Here is a 19985-nt window from a genome sequence, read left to right as displayed (position 1 = left end):
GCAGGACAAGTTTGGAAAAGATTTGGAAAAGTTGAAGGTACAAATCACTTGTTGCACTGGCATCACCGCAGAACCAGGGGAAAAGATCCTGTTTCTAGGACACTTGCTTCAAACATTTTTATCTAAAATATGCATGGGTTTGAGGGACATTGAGACTCGTTCTCATCAACGTGCCAAATTTGCGCAAACTTCACACAATAACTTCACTACCAGAAGACCATGTAAAAAAAACCCCAAACACTCAGACACACCAATGAGCTAAAATTACCCGAAATGACACAATGATACTTGAAATCAAGGACATTTTAAAAGGGCTCTTGATGCTCTAAATTGGACATGTCTGTTTTGTACGCTAGCTCGAGTTGTTAGCAGCTCTCTCAAAAGCAACTCTACATATGTTCAGATTGCGAAACTGAATTGTTAAAGTCACCATGTAATCAAAAATGACAATTCTTTTTGTTTTACGGAATGGTGCAGTATTTATTATAAATAAATCCGCGCACATTTTTTAAAATGCATGTGCCCTCATAATCTTTAATAAAAAAAAAATTCCTCTCCCTCTTGTAAAGATTCTCCTCTTCTCTGATTAAGCGTTTCCTGGCGCAAGGCCTGAACAACCTGTCACTCACATGAGATCACAGCAATAGCAAACCACAACAGTCCAACCATCCAATTGATTTCCGATGGACAAAATTAAGTCCCACACTACATTTTTTCTAGTTCGAGAAGCGGTACAATAGGGAGGATAAGAAAATCACATCAGTTTCATGCCGACCTTAAAAGACAGCTGAGAAACCATAATTAAAAACGTAGTTAGTCAGTATTGCAAACACTGTGTGTACACAGCCCACTCTCGTTCAGCTCTTACCCCAGAGAGCAGCACAGAGGATTTCAGAGTTGAATCTCTTCTTGTATTTGCGGATTTCAGGAGTGTCACTAACTGGACGAGTGTTGGTGGGATTGACATTAACCATGGAGCCTTTCCTCACTTCCAGCTTCAGCTGCTCAAAACGTGAACCCAGACCTACAACACCCACAAACGACACAAGCAGAGAACCGAGAAGCACAGTAGTGAGTGATTGAGTCATCTGTCAGCAGCAACTTCATAACAATGAAGCAATGATTGTAAATTATTTTCTTAATCAGTTTCCAGTAAAAAAAAAACATAAGGATCCTTAAACCAAATATACACATACTTTCATAAATATTAATTCTTACACCAAGACACACTTCAAAGACATATACAAAGACGGTACACTCATATTACTATAAATGGATAAAATAAGAGTTCAAGTGTTGTGGAGGCAGTCAGATGGAAATATCTGTTGCAGTGTGACGTCACAAATGGGCGGAGGTGGAAAACAAGTCTTTTTGGCAGCTTGGTATTTTTGCAGTGAGGATGAATTTTTCAGTTGTTTTTAATAGTACAGTGACCAGTCAGATATGTCAAGTGATCAAAGAATATGTGATTCTGTATGTCATGACCCCTTTAATGCTATTTGAACATTAGAAACAACATTAATGGGACAGTTCATGCGAGATTGTAAAAAATTAACTAGCAATTGTCAGTCAATGTAATACCATACCTCCAACAGAGATGTTATCTCCTGTGCCCCCTGGTGGTTGGTACATTCCTAGGTCCACAAAGGTAGTAAAAGAGGACTTTCCAGAGGCCTTTACCAATCCCCTGGACTGATACTGAAATTGATTGCATGATATTAGTTAATCAATTAACTAAACTACTGTGCAGTGTATCTGTTTATCACTCAACGTAAGAAAACATGATACAATTACATATGGTTGAGAGAATGAAGCTTTTAAAAGTTAGATGGGCAAAGCTCACATCATAGGCAGAGTCTTTCCCAGGGGAAGAGTGGGAGGCCGAGTCTGTGGGAGAGTGGGAGGGCTGAACCACATCAGGCAGGTTGGTGTATCCATTATGACTACGCTTCTCTGGAGTCTGCCAAAAACAAACACAAAAACAAACACATATTGGCACTGGTATTATTCATGTTATACTCGATTTCACAATGGAAAAACACAGCCCATCAAAAGCAGTAAACCCGTTTTTTTACACACGCAAACAAACACTCCAAATATTTTTTTTGAGGCAATATTGATTGAAACTCTCAAACTGTAGGTAGTGAATCACCCCCCAAACATAACCCGCACAGAAAACTTAATTTTTACATTTTATTAAAGAAATGTTTAGTAAGTTTAATTAGCCATTTGAATGACAGGGACAGCTGGATGTCCTTACAATGTGTGTGTAGAGACCTGAAACCTGAACACATTTAATCCACAATGCAGGTAAAGCCAGTACATACACACACACATCCTACCCTTTGTACAAGCATGGTTTGGTCTCCATATCCTCCAGCACGTTCTTCGTCTCCTCCTTCACCTTCCTCCTCCTCATGGACCACCATAGTGTTTACAGAGTCAGAATCTGCATCACGTGGGCTGATGCACACATTAAAAGAAAACATGAAAACCAAAAAACAAATCATCCAGACATTTTTTAAACATACTTAATATCTAACAGTGAAAAAAAAAAGGAGAAAAAAAAAGAAAACTTTTTTTTTTCCACACAATTGTTGTCTCCTACCGGTCAGTAGGGCTTTCCTCTTCGGCTCCCTCTCCACTCTCACTCTCTTCACTGCTTTCACTGCTTTCTGAGGAAGAGGAGTAGTCATTAGCCTTCACCGGGGGCCGCGGCTGCTCCTCTGCCCGCTCCTTAGAGTACAGCCCATGGTCCTGACACATTCACATGAAGAAGAAATCAACAGGCAAGTGAGCAACACTTCATCATGTCTCACATCTAAGAGTCATCATTACAATAACATTGGATCTCTCCAGATTGAGTCAGAACATAAGATTTTGATCATGCATTCTGACTTTCAAAAGCTATCTGGAAAGTGGAGGGTGTGGTAATGGGATCTTTGGGGGGGAGGTGAATGTGGTCATACAAAGGCTGTGAACGTGGGACTGTCCCCCTACAGACTGTCCCCCCTAATAGCACGTCCACTGTGAACGGCTCTTAAAGGGATAGTTCACCCAGAAATGTATATTCTGTCATCAATGTCATTTTTTTTCTTCAGTGGAACACCAAAAGAGCCATTTTAATAATGTCCACATATTGGTGCTTTTCCACTGCATGGTACGGCTCACTTTAAATGGCACCACCTCTGTTGAGGTTCCAAGCGTACCGTCCCGATACTAAAATGTGACGTGAACACACTGCAGATCACTGATTGGTCAGAGTCAGACAGAATCGTCACTACCAGGGTTATTGTATTTGCGAGACATCAAACCCACTAGATTTAAATAGCCAGTAGCAGCCATCGCTGTAGCACCTGTTTTAAAACTACTTGCTTGAAGTTGAAGAAAACCGAAAGAAAGAAAACTTTGAAAAAAGAAATGGCCGAATCGTGGTCAGTGGACGAAGTGCAGACGTTCCTCTCGTTGGTTGCCGAGGAGTGGATAAACTATAACGGTCAGGCTATAATCCCACCCACTTTGAAGCGGTACTATGCAGTGGAAAAGCAAACTGAGCTAAAGCGAAGCGAGCCGTATCATGCCGCACCACGCCGAGCCGAACCGTACTGAGCCGTACCGAACCGTACCAGCAGTGGAAAAGCGCCATAAGTCACATGATCAATTAATGAAAGCCAAGGTTCAAAAACAACACCTCATGAATGATAGTATGGGGGAAAAACATTTAAAAAAGATCTTATTTTGCATTCCACAGAAGTCAGCCATACAGGTTTGGACTAGGGTGACCACCCGTCCCACGTAGCGCATGCGCGCACAGCGTCTGAATCCCAATTCATGCGTCCCCCAAATTGAGACCGTGTCACGCATAATCAATGCTTGCTCAAAAAAAAAAAAGAAAGTCGGTCACTCTATATCCTCGAGACCCAGGCAGCCAAACGACATTACTTGACAGTTCAGCATGCTGTTGCCAATCCCACGTGACCTCAGTTGAACTGCTGACTAGTTGTTGTCAACTTTTTCATTGTTGTCATGACAGCGCACCTTCTTGTAATGAAAAATGAATAAAATGAAATAGCTAAAGTATATCATAAGTGGAAGTGCATCTGTCAATTCATTGAATGTTCAAAATATTATTAATCTTTAGTTAGAAGAAAATGCACATTGGTTGGCCAACTTGGCCTATTCATGTGCATGAGCAATTACACATGTTTAGGGAATAGGGCATTATTAATATACCATATAAGGTGGTATGTGCTAGAAATGTGCTAGAAATGGGTAAAGTAAACCACTATCAGTGAGTCTGCCCGTGGGGTGGGGGCACCGCGGTGCCAAGCAGTGTCCCACATTGTCCCTCAGATACATACAGTAGTACCCCTTGTCCCCCCTTGGGCTTATTAGCAGGTTTAGCCCAGTACTATCCCAAAACCCCCAAATGTTGTAAAAAAGTTCCTTTGATCAAAAATGTTTTCTATTTTAAGACATTATAAAAGTAATTTGATGGCAAAGCCAAATTTTCAGCATCATTACTCAAATCTTCAGTATCACGTGTTAAACAGAACAGCGTTTATTTGAAATAGAAATAGTTTGTAACATCAGTGGCGGTTCTACTTTGAATTACACCCAGGGCGAGACCCCCTTCGAGATATTTCAGCATTCAATCATCTCTAAAAAAGAATGAGTCAATAAAGATACATTCCTGACATTTATAATGCACAGTAGCTTATCTTTTATTATTAATAGTACAATTCAGACCGATTTGCCCATGGCTGTCGTTGCTATACAACCATGCACTGCACTCTCCACAATGACAAAGAAGTTTTAGTAGCTAATGTATTTCCACCACAGAAAAACGCTTGCTGAAGCTCTGCTACAAGATTTATTTATGGAGAAGAGAAAAAACACCCAAATGTTTGGGTGCACGTGCACTCCCATACTGAAAAGTTTATGAGCGCGCCTCCCGCCTTTCTGAAAAATAGAAAACCTTAGAGGCACAGAGGATTTTTTTTTTTAACTGCTCGTGCCGCCCCCCATGTGACATGAAGAGATGCCGCCCCGGGCGACTGCCCGGTTCGCCCGTGCCTAAAACCGCTACTGTGTAACATACAGGTCTTTACTGTCACTTTGATCACTTTAAATGCATCCTTGCTGAACAAAATTAATAATCTTTAAAAAAAAAAAAAAACACTGACCCCAAACTTTTGAATGGCATTGCATATGCTAAGTGATTATTGATTCAATTGATTAATTCATCTGCATATCCAAACTGCAATTAATTCGATTGACAGACTTTTAAATCTTATGTAATTTATGCTGTGATTCACCAGAATTACATTTTTATTCTTCATTATTTGAAAAAACAACATTCATTTGACATTTACCCTCATTATGAGAAAACGCAAGCATGCAAGAACACACACCGATACAGACTCATGCTGATACACGGATACAGGCACTGACCTCTCCTATCGCTCTCTTATAGCTCTGAGGGCAGGAAGAGGGAGGAAAAGAGATTGATGTGAGGAGAGAGGGATGAGAAGGATAAAGGAGCAGAGGAGATGTAAGGAACAGAGGTTAGTGTTTAGAGGAGGGCCGAGTGTGTTCATTCTATACAAGACACAGGCGAACGATTTGGGACTCTATGTGCATGAGTGTGTGTGTGTGTGTGAGTCTGTATCTCACCGCTGGCCTGCTGGGCCTCGATGAGGTTCGGGATTCTCCTGGTTTGTGTCGGCCGTCATGAGAGAGGGTGGGGGAGGAATCCATCTTGGACGAGCCTGAAAAGAACCCAAAACAACATTATATATTTTTTAATAATTCCTGCAGACCCTGTTTTCCAACTGTCAATGTCCCCAGATGGATTGGCTTATTTTCTATTATCTACAGTAACGTTCATACAAACCTTTTAACATTTATTTAGCAGTGCCACCTGGATTTTATGTGAAAGTACAATTATCTGTCAATATTTGTGTGGTCCTGGTCCCCCATGCAGATGGCAATGGTGGCACCATCACAGAAATACTCATAACTCTGTTTTTCTGCAGGACAGGTGAACATGTATTGATTAATTTGTTTGGGATTTTTATAAGATAATCTTTTTTTTTTTCTCCCTCTCAGTATTTTTTGCGGTCAAATTGTGGATATAGGACAAATTGCAAGCTGACGCAAACATTGCAGAGTTTGCTCAATTTTGGACTAAATTCTGCAACATGACCCACACAACACTCACTGAGTATGCGGTGTCTCTCTAGAGAGCCGGTCTGTGGCAGGTTGGACATGATGCTCATGCTGTCTCCTCTCTCCCAGCGCTCATTGCGACTCAGATCAGGATTACTGACACGGAATAAACACACGGTGCAGGAGTCAGTGCAGTCATATGATTTGTGTCACTTCAGTCGAATGTGTGTGTATGTTACCTTGCTCGGACTGGGTGTCTGATACCGGAGGAGAGATTTGTGTTCAGTGCAGTGGCTATGGAGGCTGTTCTCTGAGGAATCTAAGGGAGAGAGAAGGATTATAGGAAAATTGTACATTAAACCACAATGATATTAATAATCACATATTACATTGTGTATTTGCACAAGAGGTTTGCACAAACCTGAGCTTTACAAAAACTGAATGAGAGAGAGAAAGCAAACAAAAACATTATTCTGTCTTACTTTAGGAGGTTGTTCAATCTCAGGAAGACGGATCCAGGGTCCCCGGTCGTCTCTCATTGGGCGAGACTGAGGGGCAGGGGTCTCTGAGGTGGGGTCAGAGTTCTGACGGACTAGTTCTCTGGAGTGTAGAGGACGAGGTGTGGGTGTGGGAGAGGGATCCTGGGTGGGGAAGGCGGACATGGTCTTAGTGGGCTGATCACAAAGAGATTGGGAGCGAGGGACGGGGGCGGCGTATGGTTTTAACGGCACCAGGTGGGCCATCTGGAACTACGGTAGATGGGAGTGAGGACAGGATAAAAGACGAGGCAGAAAAAAGGATGTCGACATAAGCCAAAAGAAAAGTGGGAGGGTAAAAGGTAGGCCAATTGGGCAAGGTTAGATTTTTATTTGTATTTGAGAGAGAAATTAGGATTTTAATTTTTTGCAAAAGGGGTTTAGAAGAGTTATAGGAGTGGGTATAAATCAGTAAAGCAGTTTACAGGCAATGAGGGTTGGGCAGCAGATAAAGGTAGAAGATCAAGTGCAGGATATGCAAGTGAAGAGGATGTTCCCAAAAATGTTGAAGGATTACAGAGGAAGCGAGTGGGCCCCACAGGAAAGAAAAAGAAAACAGAAAGTCATTGAAAAGAGAGTGTTAGCAAGAGCATGCAGCATTAAAGAACAAAAATAATGGCATCCTCCTGCAAATCACTATCGTTTTCTTTCTTATCAAGGCTTTTTATGGCTATTATTCACTCATATTGATCACTTAAAATTAAAGGGATACTCCACTTTTTTTGAAAATAGGCTCATTTTACCACTCAAGTTGGGTTTTTGCGTTTTCGAATGTATTCAGCCAATTTTCTGATATTTAGAAGAATATCAGTAACCAGACATTTTCTGGTATCATTGACTTCCATAGTATTTTTTTTTCCTATTATGGAAGTCAATGAGACCAGAAACTGTCTGACTAAATATTAGAAAATCGTCTGAATGGATTCGAAAACGGTAAAACTCAACTGTTTAACTCTGGGGGAGTTGTAAAATAAGCCTATTTCCAAAAAAAAAGTGGACTATCCCTTTAAGTAGATGATACTGATAATTAATTCATCAAAAAAAATAATGGCTACAGGTGCACTACATTTCAAATTATTAAATTTTTTTCTTCAGGAATTAGTTTTTTTTTCCCTAGCAAGAACATATAAAACGAATTTTTTAAAAATGACAGTAAAGATATTTATAATGTTAGAATTTCTTTTTCAAATAATTTGAAGTTCTTTTGAACTTACTATTCATAAAAGAATCAGGAAAAAAAGTATCATGGTTTCCACAAAAATATGAAGCAGCATGACTGCATTAAAACATTGATAATAAGAAGTGTTTTTTGAGCAGCTGTTGACTGTATTTGATAAGAATTATTACCGACCACACACTTTTGAACAATAATATACATAGTTCAAAGACATTAAATTAATGAGGTGGTCTTTAGAAATCAATATATTGTTTTGTATTTGCATTTCCATATCATTAAGGTAGGGACACCAAAACGACGCCAAAGAACTAGCGCTGATAAAAGCAGACTGTGTTGTCGCCTCGCATCGCCTACGTCAGTGAAAAAATCTGTGCTTGAACACACCAAAAGGACTAGCATGTGTGTTCTGCATCTGTGTGTAAATGAGATGACTGTCAATTGAAGCAGATAAACCCATTTATAATTGTCATTCAAAAAGGGAACGCGAAAGCAGTTTTACAAACCATAAACAAAGCAAAAAACGTTCTTTATTCCACTCCGCTCATGTTATGAAAATATTTGCACTGTTGAAGGCTCAGGTAAGATGACGTGATATTAAAACGACGACTTCTCTTGCTTTCATCACTGACTCGTTTGCTAAACTGAATAGCCAATCAGAGTTCTCGTTCAACGATGGATGGCCCAACGCAGATTGTATGTTGAATCGGCCAAAAAAAAAAAAAAACACAGATGTGTTCTTGTATTCTTTGTATAAGCTATTTTCAATGGTTTCATTATTTTATTAGTCTTATTTTGTAAGAAATATTTATTCACACTGCATTCAAGTCGAATATGACCGCTGAGATTTGAGTTAGGGAATAAAATGACAGGTAGCACACCTTTCCCTGCCCACCCTGTGGTTCCACGGGTCTCTGCATGGGTGGAGTCTGTGATGCTCCTGATTGGCTGATTGATTCTGAACGGGACTGTATGTTGGTGTCAGAGACTGTAGTGCAGATTTTGGGAGAGCCCTGTCTGTTCAGTTTACTGCGCTCCTCAACCTGAGAAACAAAGCATGAGAATTTATATTGTGACGCCTCAATTCAGAGCACTATTGCTTTCAGCAGGGTGTAAGCGCACCTCTCTAGCCCAGGCCGGTTTGTTGTTCTCTAGGTTCTTGCTGTAGTGGTACATCTGTGGTTTCTTGTCTTGTTGCTGCTGCTGCTGCAGTGAGACGAGATACGCATGCTCCTGCTGCAGCTGTCTCTGAAGTCTCTCCGACTGTCTCTGCTCCTCCAGCTGTTTACGCTTGTACTCCTTCACACACACACACACATGAATAAACAATTAATAACTTATTAACTAGAAAAATGTGGAAGTCAATACATGGCATTTTTTGCAGGCATAGGAAATAATTAACACAAAACAGCACAGTGTCACATGCGCAAACACAGACACAAACAAAAATGTAAAATGCCCCTTCCAAACATGCAAAGGAAATAATTATGAATTAATGAATAATTACACACAAAAACATGATTATTTGAGTTTTAGGATATATTGGCTCACATTCTCTGAAGTTTTTGACAACTAAAGAATAAAAGAAAAACATTTCCCTTAGCTGTCAAGGATTTCAAGCAATTGGACAATATGTAAAACAGCCTCGCTGTATCGAGTACACAGTGATGGAATATTGTGTGTAATTATGTCATATGGTATGTTCTTCTGATATTTTGACCTTGTTCGCAGCAAATTGTACATTTCAAATAAAACTAATACAAGCAATATAAACAAATTACCAAATGAAACCTTTATGTCGTATTGGCTAAAACATAAAAAGAGCTGTGAAGACATACACAAGTCTCACTTCAGCAGAGGTTCTCATGTGGAAGAACAGGGGTCTAAATCTGCTTTATATTTAAGAGTGTTGTTGTTTTCATTTATAGATAAACTATCATTAAAAAGTCAGTAAATTCTTAAACTAATACTTTTATTCAGTAAAGACGCATTCAATTGATTCGTAAATACTTTTATAATGTTACAAAATGTTTCCATTTCAAATAAATGCTATTCTATTGATCTATTCATCAAATAATCCTGACATTGTTTTGTCACTGTTTCCAAAAAAATATGAAACAGCAGCACAACTGTTTTCAACATTGATAATGATAATAAATGATGCTGAAAATTCAGCTTTGATCACAGGGATAAATTACATCTTAAACATATACAGTATTCAAAATAGAAAACTGTTATTTTACAAGTGTAATGATATTTCACAGTATTACTGTTTTAATCGAATAATTTTAAATCACTTATTTTGTTTTAATTTGAAAGAAAATATTAAACATTTAGCTCAACTTAAGTTTCTTATCGCTAGCTTTGGGTGAATTTAACTTAATACTGTATTATTATTTAAGCAATTTAATGTGCTATTTATTTCTATTTAAAAAAAATCTTTCTGACCCCATACTTTTGAAGAGTAGTGTATATCTATCACATATAAATATATATTTTTATTATATATATATATATATATATATATATATTATCATAAAATGTATTTATTAATAAATATGTATTTTTAAAAATACATTTTATATTTGTTTTCATATTAATATTTTGCCCATGCAAAATCTGTTTTTAGTAATTGTTGGTGTGGTGTGTTTTAGTACTCATTGTTTCAATTACACAGCAAAAGTTTAATGCATAATTTCATAAAATGAATTAAAAAAAAATAATAATAATTAAAGACCCATGCTCCAGAACATTTCAAAACCCTGCTTTGTATGTTTCCCATTCTGAAACCAGGCAGATTCTGATCATTCCAGTACAATCTCGGGGTCCTGTAACAACTGTCTGAGGACTGACAGAGGGAAGAGAAAGAAAGGAGTGTTACCATTAGCAATGCTTGCTCCTGCAGTAATTGTTGCTGCAGTATCTCTAACTGCCGCTGTTCTTCCTCCAACTTATGTCTTATAAACTCCTACAGAGAGAGGGATGGAGAGAGAGAGAGAGAAAATGGGGAGCAATGGAGGAGGAGAGGAAGGAAGAGACGGATCAGAATGCACTCAAAAGGATAGAATAAAAAGATATTTGAGGAAGCTGACAGATACACCTGTCTGTGCAGCCTCTGAAGATAGAGGCAGACATTTTAAAGAAGTGTTTCTGATGGACTTTTTAAAATGGCTGAAGAACACATCGACAGAGTGAAGAGATTTGTTCCACGCGCTTCATTCATTTACTGTGGTAGAGCCGTAACGTCACGCTGCTTTTATAATCTTAAAATGGCACGCAGCGAGTGTTTACAACTAGTTCCTGCCACTCTGTGGAGTGTGTTGCGTATGCGTGTGTGTTTCTCCAGTCGTTTAGAGGAGGAAAACTGAAGGAAGTGTGATGTGAGGCATGTACATGTGAGGTCGTTCTGAAGAGTGTGTCCTGTGGCACATTGTGCACTAATTCATGCTGATTGGTCTTTTGTGTTTCTGTCAGTTTGAATTGTATTGAATGTAGGGCTGCACACGGCTCACCCACACACACACACTCACACACATACACACACAGCCTTTGAGAACCTGCTGCCATGGCAACCACTCCACAGACATTCCAGGGCCAGAGCTGTGCTGAGTGGGGAACACCCACGCAAGGCTGCGATTGGCCGGCCCGGCTGCAGTTCTGTGACTGTGATTGGTTACCTGCTCTCTCTCTGCCATCCTCCTGTCCTCCTCTCGTCTCATGTCATCGAGTCTCCGGTGAGGAGCTTTATCCTGTTGCTGCCGCACCATCTCTCTCTCCTTCCTCTGTTGCTGTGCGTGTGTATGAGAGATAGAGAGAGAGAGTGAGTCCCTTTAACATATTTGGCTGAAATAATGAGAGCCTTCCTTTAGCTAAAAATCATGTAATGCTTTTGAGAAGGGAAATTAATGGGGAGAGAACCGAGAACATAGCCAGAGAAAGCGAAAGTGACTAAGACATTGGGCACAGTTATGGTGAGAGAGGGTGAGTGTAGTGATATTGGTGAGTCAGTGCACTGCGGCGCTGTATTCAGTGGGTTAGTGGCTAGATGGTGCTGCTGTCACCCTGCACATGGCCTATTTACAGTATGAAACTTTGAACAGCAAATCTAAACCTTCCTTCCCAACACAAGCATTTTTACAGTATAATTATTCATTTGAATTTAAACATCACTGATAGCAAGACAAAGTGTGATTGTGAGAAATGTATGGGATATATAAACACACACACACACACACACACACACACACATATATATATATTCTTTTTTCAAATACAAGTAGTATTAGAGATGATGAGAAAAGCATCTTGCACTTCAATGGAAGGACATCCATTGTGGAAAAATGTATATATATATACACACTCAATGAAAAATTTACTTTTATGATTAGTGAGCTACTGTAGAAATTAGTTAACTTCAAAATGGTTACATTAATATCATTTAAATACTGTACCAATAATGGCATTAATAATGATGTTGTAATTATTAATATTTATTATTCCATCAAGTAGGATTATTAAATGTTTTCAAAAGTATCTTATATTCACCAAGGCTGCATTTATTTGATTAAATAAGACAGTTAAAAGAGTAATATTGTGAAATATTTTTACTATTTAAAATAACAGTTTTCCATTTAAACACTTTGCTGATTTTGTGCTTTGGAAACATGTTTTATTATCAATGTTGTAAACAATTCGGCTTAATATTTTAGTGATAGATTTTGTCCTCCCAGAATTCTTTTTGAAATGCATTTAATTCAGCATTTATTTGAAATGGAAATCTTTTGTAACATTGTAAATGTCTTTTTTGATCAATTTAATGCATCTTCGCTGAATAAAAGTAATACACTTTTGAATGGTAGTGCAGTATTAAATTAAACTTTGCTCAAAATATTCTTTTGCTTTAAATGGGATTGCAAATTTGGTCAGATTTTTAAACATGTCTTGATAACACCTGTTCTTGATTTAATTAGCTTAGCTGTGAGGGGCTTGACTTTGGGAATCTCTCCTGGTATACAAAGGCAAACATGAATATAATGGCTTATGATGCTCAGTACATAACAAAGCTAGTGTAGGATAATCAGGCTGTCATGCTAATCATGTCCTTCCACAGTCAACCAGTGACAATGACCGCTCAAAACTAAATCAATTAAAAGTCTGACTTTGCACAGTATGTAGAAGTCTCACTCATTTACCAGGTTTGTCTCTCAAATTCACCAACATGTACCACACAAAATTCCACAAATACCTCCCTGTGTTCACTCTATTGAAGAAAAACCGGCTCCAGATAAGAGAAAAATGTTCAGCACTTCAACAAACACTTTTACTGCTGTAAATCTGCTGGCTGTGAACTATGTGTTTTATAGTTTATGACTTTTCTAAAATATTCTCCTCAAACTTTTAGCATCTCTCATACCCCTTTTCCACCGAAAAAAGAACTGGTTCGGAACTGGTGTTGGTTCGGAGTTGGTTCAACTTGCGAACCCCCTCAAAACCTGTTTGTTTTTCCACTGACTAGAGCGCCCAGGTCACTGTGCACGTCGCTAGAAACGCTTGCAAGTACATTGCTTTGGGATTATCTCTAACTCGTGTACCAAGAAAACTTTAAAAACAATTGAAATATGTAAGTCTTTTAATCTTTTCGTTAGATATGTAATCTTTTCTGATAAGTTATGTACCCCTGTCTAGTGTCTTTTTTCTTTCCATTTATTTGTTCTATATCGTGACAGTTTTCTTCTTTGCTTATGTTTCAAATAAAAAATAAATAAATAAATAAAAACGCTTGCGTGTTTCTGCAGTTTCTCCTGGCTTTGCGATGGTCAGAAAATGTGTTTAGAACACATCTAAACCCGCCCCAGCCCCCGGCGTAAGCATGACGTGGTAAAAGAACGGTTCTAGTCCAGCAAAGAGTTGGTGCCGCTTTGGAACCACTTTTAAGGGCCGCGAACCGGTTCTTTGGCTTTCGAAACACAAAGAACTGGTTCGCGCGCAGGCACCGGCTCCGAACCGGCTCTCAAAATGCTTTGGTGGAAAAGGGGCTTCAGTGAGCTGTTCTGATCTATATTCAGTCCAACATTCATGGACATGAGATACAATCTAAAACACTTTAAGTCATCATAAAACGGAAGTCCTTTTTTCCTTATTGTGACGTGTATCCGAGTGAAACAGCTTCTGAAAGTAGAAACAAAAACAAAAAAAATGTAGGGCAGGGCTTGATTTCATCCTTCGGGAATTGATTGGATCATTGGAGGTTGGGCGTTCCTAACAAAATGGAGGCAGATTTGAATCCCAGTTTACAGTCAGATGTGGGGGATTTCTCTCCACCATTACCCTGCCATGAAGAATTTTTAATTGAGGAACCTGACAATGAGCAGACAAATTTTCTGTAAGGAATCACCCCATATTTATATGAGCCTCCCGCGAACCAAGACCAATCCCATTTCATATCGTACCAAATCGCACAGGCTCTAGTAATAGTTTATCACCGGAAGAGAAGAGAAGTCGTTTTGAGGGGGGAGGGAAAAAATAATGAAGTGCACAGATAAATCATTTATAATAAACACTACAATATTACATATAAAAATACGAATGGTAAAATTTGATTTCATGACGACTTTAAGGATTAGGCCACCAAACAAATGAAATATGATATATATATAAAAAGAAGTTATTTCACATCCTGCCCAATGTTGTTAAAATCACATTACTTTCTAATATCATCACATTACAATCTAAAAAATAAAATCATAAATCATAAAAATACACTTACTTGTAGGTTTAAATTTAATTTGGCACATTTAATGTCCAAAAACAAATATTTTGGAAAAATGTACATTTTAATCAGAATTATCACACTCCTATTCTATTACGATCTGTCTATTACGACTTTCTAACACTTATACCGGTGAAATATAAGTACCACAAAATACTACATCTGAAACAGAGATGTATCTGTCAGTACACAAACACCTTTTATGATTGCCACTCTGCCCATATCATTTCCTGTGAGAAGAAAGACGATGTTCAGTGACTTTCATGTGCACATGCATGCGTACCTCCTCTAAGCGACGCCTCTGTTCTTTCTGCTCCTCTATCCGTTTCTGCCGGTCATGCAGCAGCTGGCGTTTGTGCTCCTCGGGGTCTCTGCGCTGAGCAGCGAGCTGCGCCTGCTGTCTTTTTAAGGCCTCTGAACGCTCCTTATTCTCTTGCTGCAGCCGCAGGAAATCCCTTCGCAATGTCGACTCACCAGGAACATTCAAAATAGAGCTTATAAACAGAGAGACAAAGGGAAGAAGGTTTGAAAGGAGAACTGCATGTTAATTTCTCTCGTGGTTTCATCATGTTGGGCATGCACTCATGTGCAATATGATGTAATATGATTAAACCATTAATGGAGGGTTACGAGGCACTTCTATGCACACATAAAACAGTTCCCAAAACAAATCTATTAAGGGTGTAATTTCTGCCCCAAATCCCCAAGCGTACTTGTGAAAATAATGATTGTTTCCAAATGGCAGTTGTCATGATTTCATGACCCCACCTTAAACAAACAAATGGCTTACTTATTATTGCCTCACTAAGACATGTATAGACAAGTCTCAAATATTTTCTCAGAAGTTTTATGTGAATCAAAAGATTTAATTCAAGCCATGTCTCAAATCAGTTATCTACTACTAGTTCAAGTCCAGTCAGTTATGTACTAGCAATCAAGTCAGTTATCAACTACTCTCAATCTTAAGTCAGTTATCTACTAGTTTAAGTCAGTTCTCAAGGAAAATAGATTACCAAATCAAATCTTAAAGGGATACTCCACTTTTTTTGAAAATAGGCTCATTTTACCACTCCCCCAGAGTTAAACAGATGGGTTTTACCGTTTTCGAATCCATTCAGCCGATTTTCTGATATTTAGAAGAATATCAGCAACCAGACAGTTTCTGGTCTCATTGACTTCCATAGTAGAAAAAAATATACAGCATACTATGGAAGTCAATGAGACCAGAAACTGTCTGGTTACTGATATTCTTCTAAATATCAGAAAATCAGCTGAATACATTTGAAAACGGTAAAACCTAACTGTTTAACTCTGGGGGAGTGGTAAAATGAGCCTATTTCCAAAAAAGTGGAGTGTCCCTTTAAGTGAAATTATCTTCTAGTTTATGTGAAGTTTCAGGTCAATTATCTAATAGTTTAAGTCAAGTTGCAAAACCATTTTCTTCTGACTTTAATGCAGCACAACCCTAGAGTTAAGCCATTTCTGGTGTCTCTATACATTAAACTTTGATATAATTCACACACGATATACTGGTAAATTAACACAAAATATCAGTAACACTGGGGGGAGCTTCTGCAATGTTGTGTAGTGTTATGTAGGGTTGTGTAAACACAGATGCTGCTGTGTTTACCTGGATTCTCTCTCATCACCTCTGTTCTCATCCTCTTCATCACTACCGCTATACTCGTACTCGGTCTCCTCTGAGAGGAATCGAAACAAAATGAAAAAGCAAGAAACGAGGAGAGAGAGGGCAGGAAAATAACATAACAAGGCATTAGTATAATATGGCTCAACAAAGTTTATGCATACCACAGCACTTTAAAGTCTAAATCATCTGCACTCTTCCTTAACTGATACTGTGTGAGCTCTAATAATAATGCTGCAGCCTGCTGGCTGGATGCTTCCATTTTTAGCTGTTCTTCATTCTTCATATCCAGAAAGAAACATATTTCAAGCCCAGCTGTGCTATTTGATTACACTACAAGCCACAGATCTTATGACTTACTCTAAGCTACGCAGTTATGCACAAGTACCCTATTTGTAGTCCAAGGCAAAGATGAGCTCTGATTGGATGGGATTCTTGGTGACCTCACTGCACAAAGGCTAGTAAACAAACTTTATTAAATATTCTGTTCCACCACAGAGCACCGGTGTACAAATGGGTGGACAAATTATGATCTATAGTCAAAGAGGAGCCCCTGCATCTGTCCTGACTCTGATGATAAAACTGATGAATTAATTAAGTGCTTGGGTCATGAAATGTTTAGGGCATCTGTATTAATAAAGCTCTATTGCTCTTATATTTTGTCTAAAATCATTTGCAAAGGCAACATTCAAGAAAACGCATGGCACATACCTTTCTCGCCACGTTTCTTGCGTGTACGGTCAATGTGATCTTTGAGCTGGATGCGGACCTGTCTCTCAGTGGGCTGGTCTCGGATGAACGAGTGCTTCAGTAGCTGTTCTGTGGATGGACGACTCGGATAGGATTTCACAAGACAACCCTCGATGAAGTCAATAAACTTCTTAGACCTGAAAGAGAAAGAAAAACATGTAAGAGAATAATGTATTAGCAAGAAAGTCAATTAAAAAAAAACTAATTATAGAATCAGAATGCTATTTTACAAGGCCCACAGGCCTCGGGTCAGTGCAAAAGAGTCTCACGCCAGCTTCAATCAGTACAATTATTTTAATATGTTTTTTAAAATATTTTAAAGTGCCCCATTATGCTTTTTCGAATATTACCATTCATGCAGTGTGTGATGTAGCTCTCTGTGAATGTATGAAGTCAAAAGTGCACGATAAATGAAGTTATTGTCTCCAAAAAGAAAGAAATCGACTCTGAATAACTTAAAGTTGTCTTCAGGAACTCTTTTGTGACCTGCATACATAATACAGCGACACATTTGCCTAATGCCCACCTATGGTCTGCATTGGATGCCCGCAAACCCCATTTACTTTGACCTGCCCTAAAACACTGAAGCTGGTGTTGTGTACATGTCAAGAAGCCGCTGTTTTATGCTCTGCAAAAGCAAATTCTCTTTGTAAACACCACCAAAAGACGTGAATTATTATTACAGCAATACAACAGGAGTATAACCTTTTGATGATTGATTCTCAAATCTCTGTGAGGTCTAAAGGGGATTTACAAAAAAGCTTCTCCATTAAAGATGTATATATTTTGTACCGGGTTTTCAAAACAGTAGGTTTGTGTTTTAAATTGTGTACTTCTGCAAATCAGCTCTGGGTCCACTACTGCCTAAATTGTGTCCATTAATGCAGTCCATTAAGGGTCTGTTGTTGTTACTATTTTGAGTGATGATAAAGTATGGACCAAGATTTGTTTTAAAAACTTTAATGTTACATCAGTCATTCACGTCACTGCTCAGCTAATGTATGCATTGATATTGATACAGTTTGTGATATAATTTCCACATGTGCACCACAATAAATTAGAAATCTACTTGTTGGACATACACTTGTTAATGCTGATCAAGAACTACAGTTGCAACATCTCATAATGTACTGAGTAGCGCATCACTGAGAAACGTCCTGCTCAAGACGTCCTTCCGATGGAGGTTCGGGTTGAATAACTAGTACTTCCAAATGTATCATAATCAGTTCGCGCTCAGATTGATATGGTAAAATTGAGGCCATTGTTACTGTCTTTACAGTGTGTGCAATTGGTGAGCTTGAGGAAGCCTCTGGAGCTGAAATTCAGTTATGGTAATGGGCATTTTGCTTCCGACACGCACTGTAAGCCGTAGACCAATCACAACAGACTGGGCCGTCTGGCATATTAAAGCAAAGTAGCTCACAGAAAGGAGGGGTTTAGAGAGATTGATTCTTCAGCGAGTCATTTGTGAATCAATGAAAAATATGGTGATGTGCAGTGTATATTGTGAGAAAATGAAAGTGTTTCTTTTTAACTTTGATGCATGTAAGCATTATTAGTTAAAAATACAATTTTTTAACAGTCAGTGTATATTTCTTTCGGACACTTAAAAATGTATTGCTAAAAAGAAAGGTAAAGCAAGAAAAACTCATCCTCAATGAGCCCTGTAATAGTTTAATATAAAGTTATAAAGGAAACAGATCAGGCAGAGTTTTAAAGCAGAATTTAAGCAGAATATGTTGCAAGTAACAGAGAATGCAGTCAAATGAAACAAGGCTGCCTTTTTTTATTCAAACCCAACATATGCTCCATCTCTACTTCTATAACCAGCTGTTCAAGGGCAGGGCTCAGACCAGAAGTACCAAAATAACTCCAATCTAAAAACTATAGCATGGCATGTCAATATATGACAACTACAACCAACAGGAGAAAAAGATAAACACATAGATGAAATGAAGGTAGAAAGAGAACTCATTTTTCATCATGCAACAGCACTCTATACATGTATGTGTGAGGATATAGTTGCGACAGCAAACACTGCAACTCCTGGCTGAAAAACGAGGAAACCACATACAAAAAGAGAACCTATATGGATGGCAGGGATCGTAACTTAGTATGCAGTGCATGTATATATAGATGAGGGGAAAAAAAGGGAGGGAAGGAAGAAGGAAAATATAGCTTGATCTTAAAATAACAGCTGAAACAGCATGTCCTCACCATTTCTTGGACTTCAGTTTAGGAGGAGGGTTCCGTGGGATAAGGAACAAAGCTCGCATGGGATGCATGTCACACAACGCTGAGGGAAAGAGCACAGAGATCAAACATGCAGATAAAAGACTATTTTACCTATGTGCCCAGTTAAAAAATGAACTAATCCAAGAGGTGACAACAATTCATGAAGGAAAGCAGAGCAGCGACGTGGCCGCTGCTACACACTGTCCGTGTGAGCGTGTAAGAGAGAGAATATGACTAAGTGTTGTGCTGCATAATTTAGGACAATGGAGTACAAAAAAGAAAAATTATTATCATATTTAATGCTCATTTACACTCAGGATGTTAACCTTTTATATTAAGTTTTAATAATAATTTTAATTCTGTGAGAATAGGAAAGTCCACACAATATAATGATAACAAAAGAGGAATGATATCATTTGGATCTTTTCCAGAACGTTTTTTTTTTCCAGCTGATGAACAATAAAATTTGACAGCCCATCAGAATCCACTCGACTCTAAATAGCTTGAGGATTTAATGCAGAAGACTGTAACTGTGCTTACCCCATTTGTATTTCAGACTAGAGTATGTGAGGGGTAAAGTGAAAGTAATAACTCACATATATTCAACCCTTTTTTGAATATTCACTAAAAAACTGGAGCTGCAATTGATGATTGTGATTGTGAGTGTCATACTGCTGCTATGAGGGACAGATAGTTCATTTTGTT

General features: G+C 38.5%; 1 protein-coding gene across 6 annotated transcripts in view; it reads right to left on the bottom strand.

Annotated features, from left to right (window-relative positions):
- mink1 (misshapen-like kinase 1) overlaps nt 1-19985 on the bottom strand; it is a 44271-nt gene that overhangs the window by 8534 nt on the left and 15752 nt on the right. The window contains exons 8-26 of one of the 6 annotated variants that reach the window (XM_039659331.2): nt 19263-19341; nt 17007-17182; nt 16281-16350; nt 14934-15144; nt 11559-11669; nt 10763-10849; nt 9433-9453; nt 9004-9180; nt 8763-8924; nt 6654-6920; nt 6411-6490; nt 6224-6327; nt 5677-5771; nt 5455-5478; nt 2609-2757; nt 2343-2463; nt 1844-1960; nt 1587-1698; nt 869-1024 (exon numbers count right to left, since the gene is read on the bottom strand). In XM_039659331.2, coding sequence (XP_039515265.1) covers nt 869-1024; nt 1587-1698; nt 1844-1960; nt 2343-2463; nt 2609-2757; nt 5455-5478; nt 5677-5771; nt 6224-6327; nt 6411-6490; nt 6654-6920; nt 8763-8924; nt 9004-9180; nt 9433-9453; nt 10763-10849; nt 11559-11669; nt 14934-15144; nt 16281-16350; nt 17007-17182; nt 19263-19341 — 2319 coding nt within the window. The remainder of the gene's footprint in view (nt 1-868; nt 1025-1586; nt 1699-1843; nt 1961-2342; nt 2464-2608; nt 2758-5454; nt 5479-5676; nt 5772-6223; nt 6328-6410; nt 6491-6653; nt 6921-8762; nt 8925-9003; nt 9181-9432; nt 9454-10762; nt 10850-11558; nt 11670-14933; nt 15145-16280; nt 16351-17006; nt 17183-19262; nt 19342-19985) is intronic. The other 5 variants (XM_039659334.2, XM_039659333.2, XM_039659332.2 and 2 more) reach the window with 5 other exon arrangements.

Source organism: Pimephales promelas, chromosome 4, assembly GCF_988280905.1.
Source record: "Pimephales promelas chromosome 4, fPimPro1.hap1.1, whole genome shotgun sequence".
Taxonomy (NCBI): Eukaryota; Metazoa; Chordata; class Actinopteri; order Cypriniformes; family Leuciscidae; genus Pimephales; species Pimephales promelas.
Note: the sequence above shows the minus strand (reverse complement) of the source record. Positions and strands in the feature narration are given on the sequence as shown.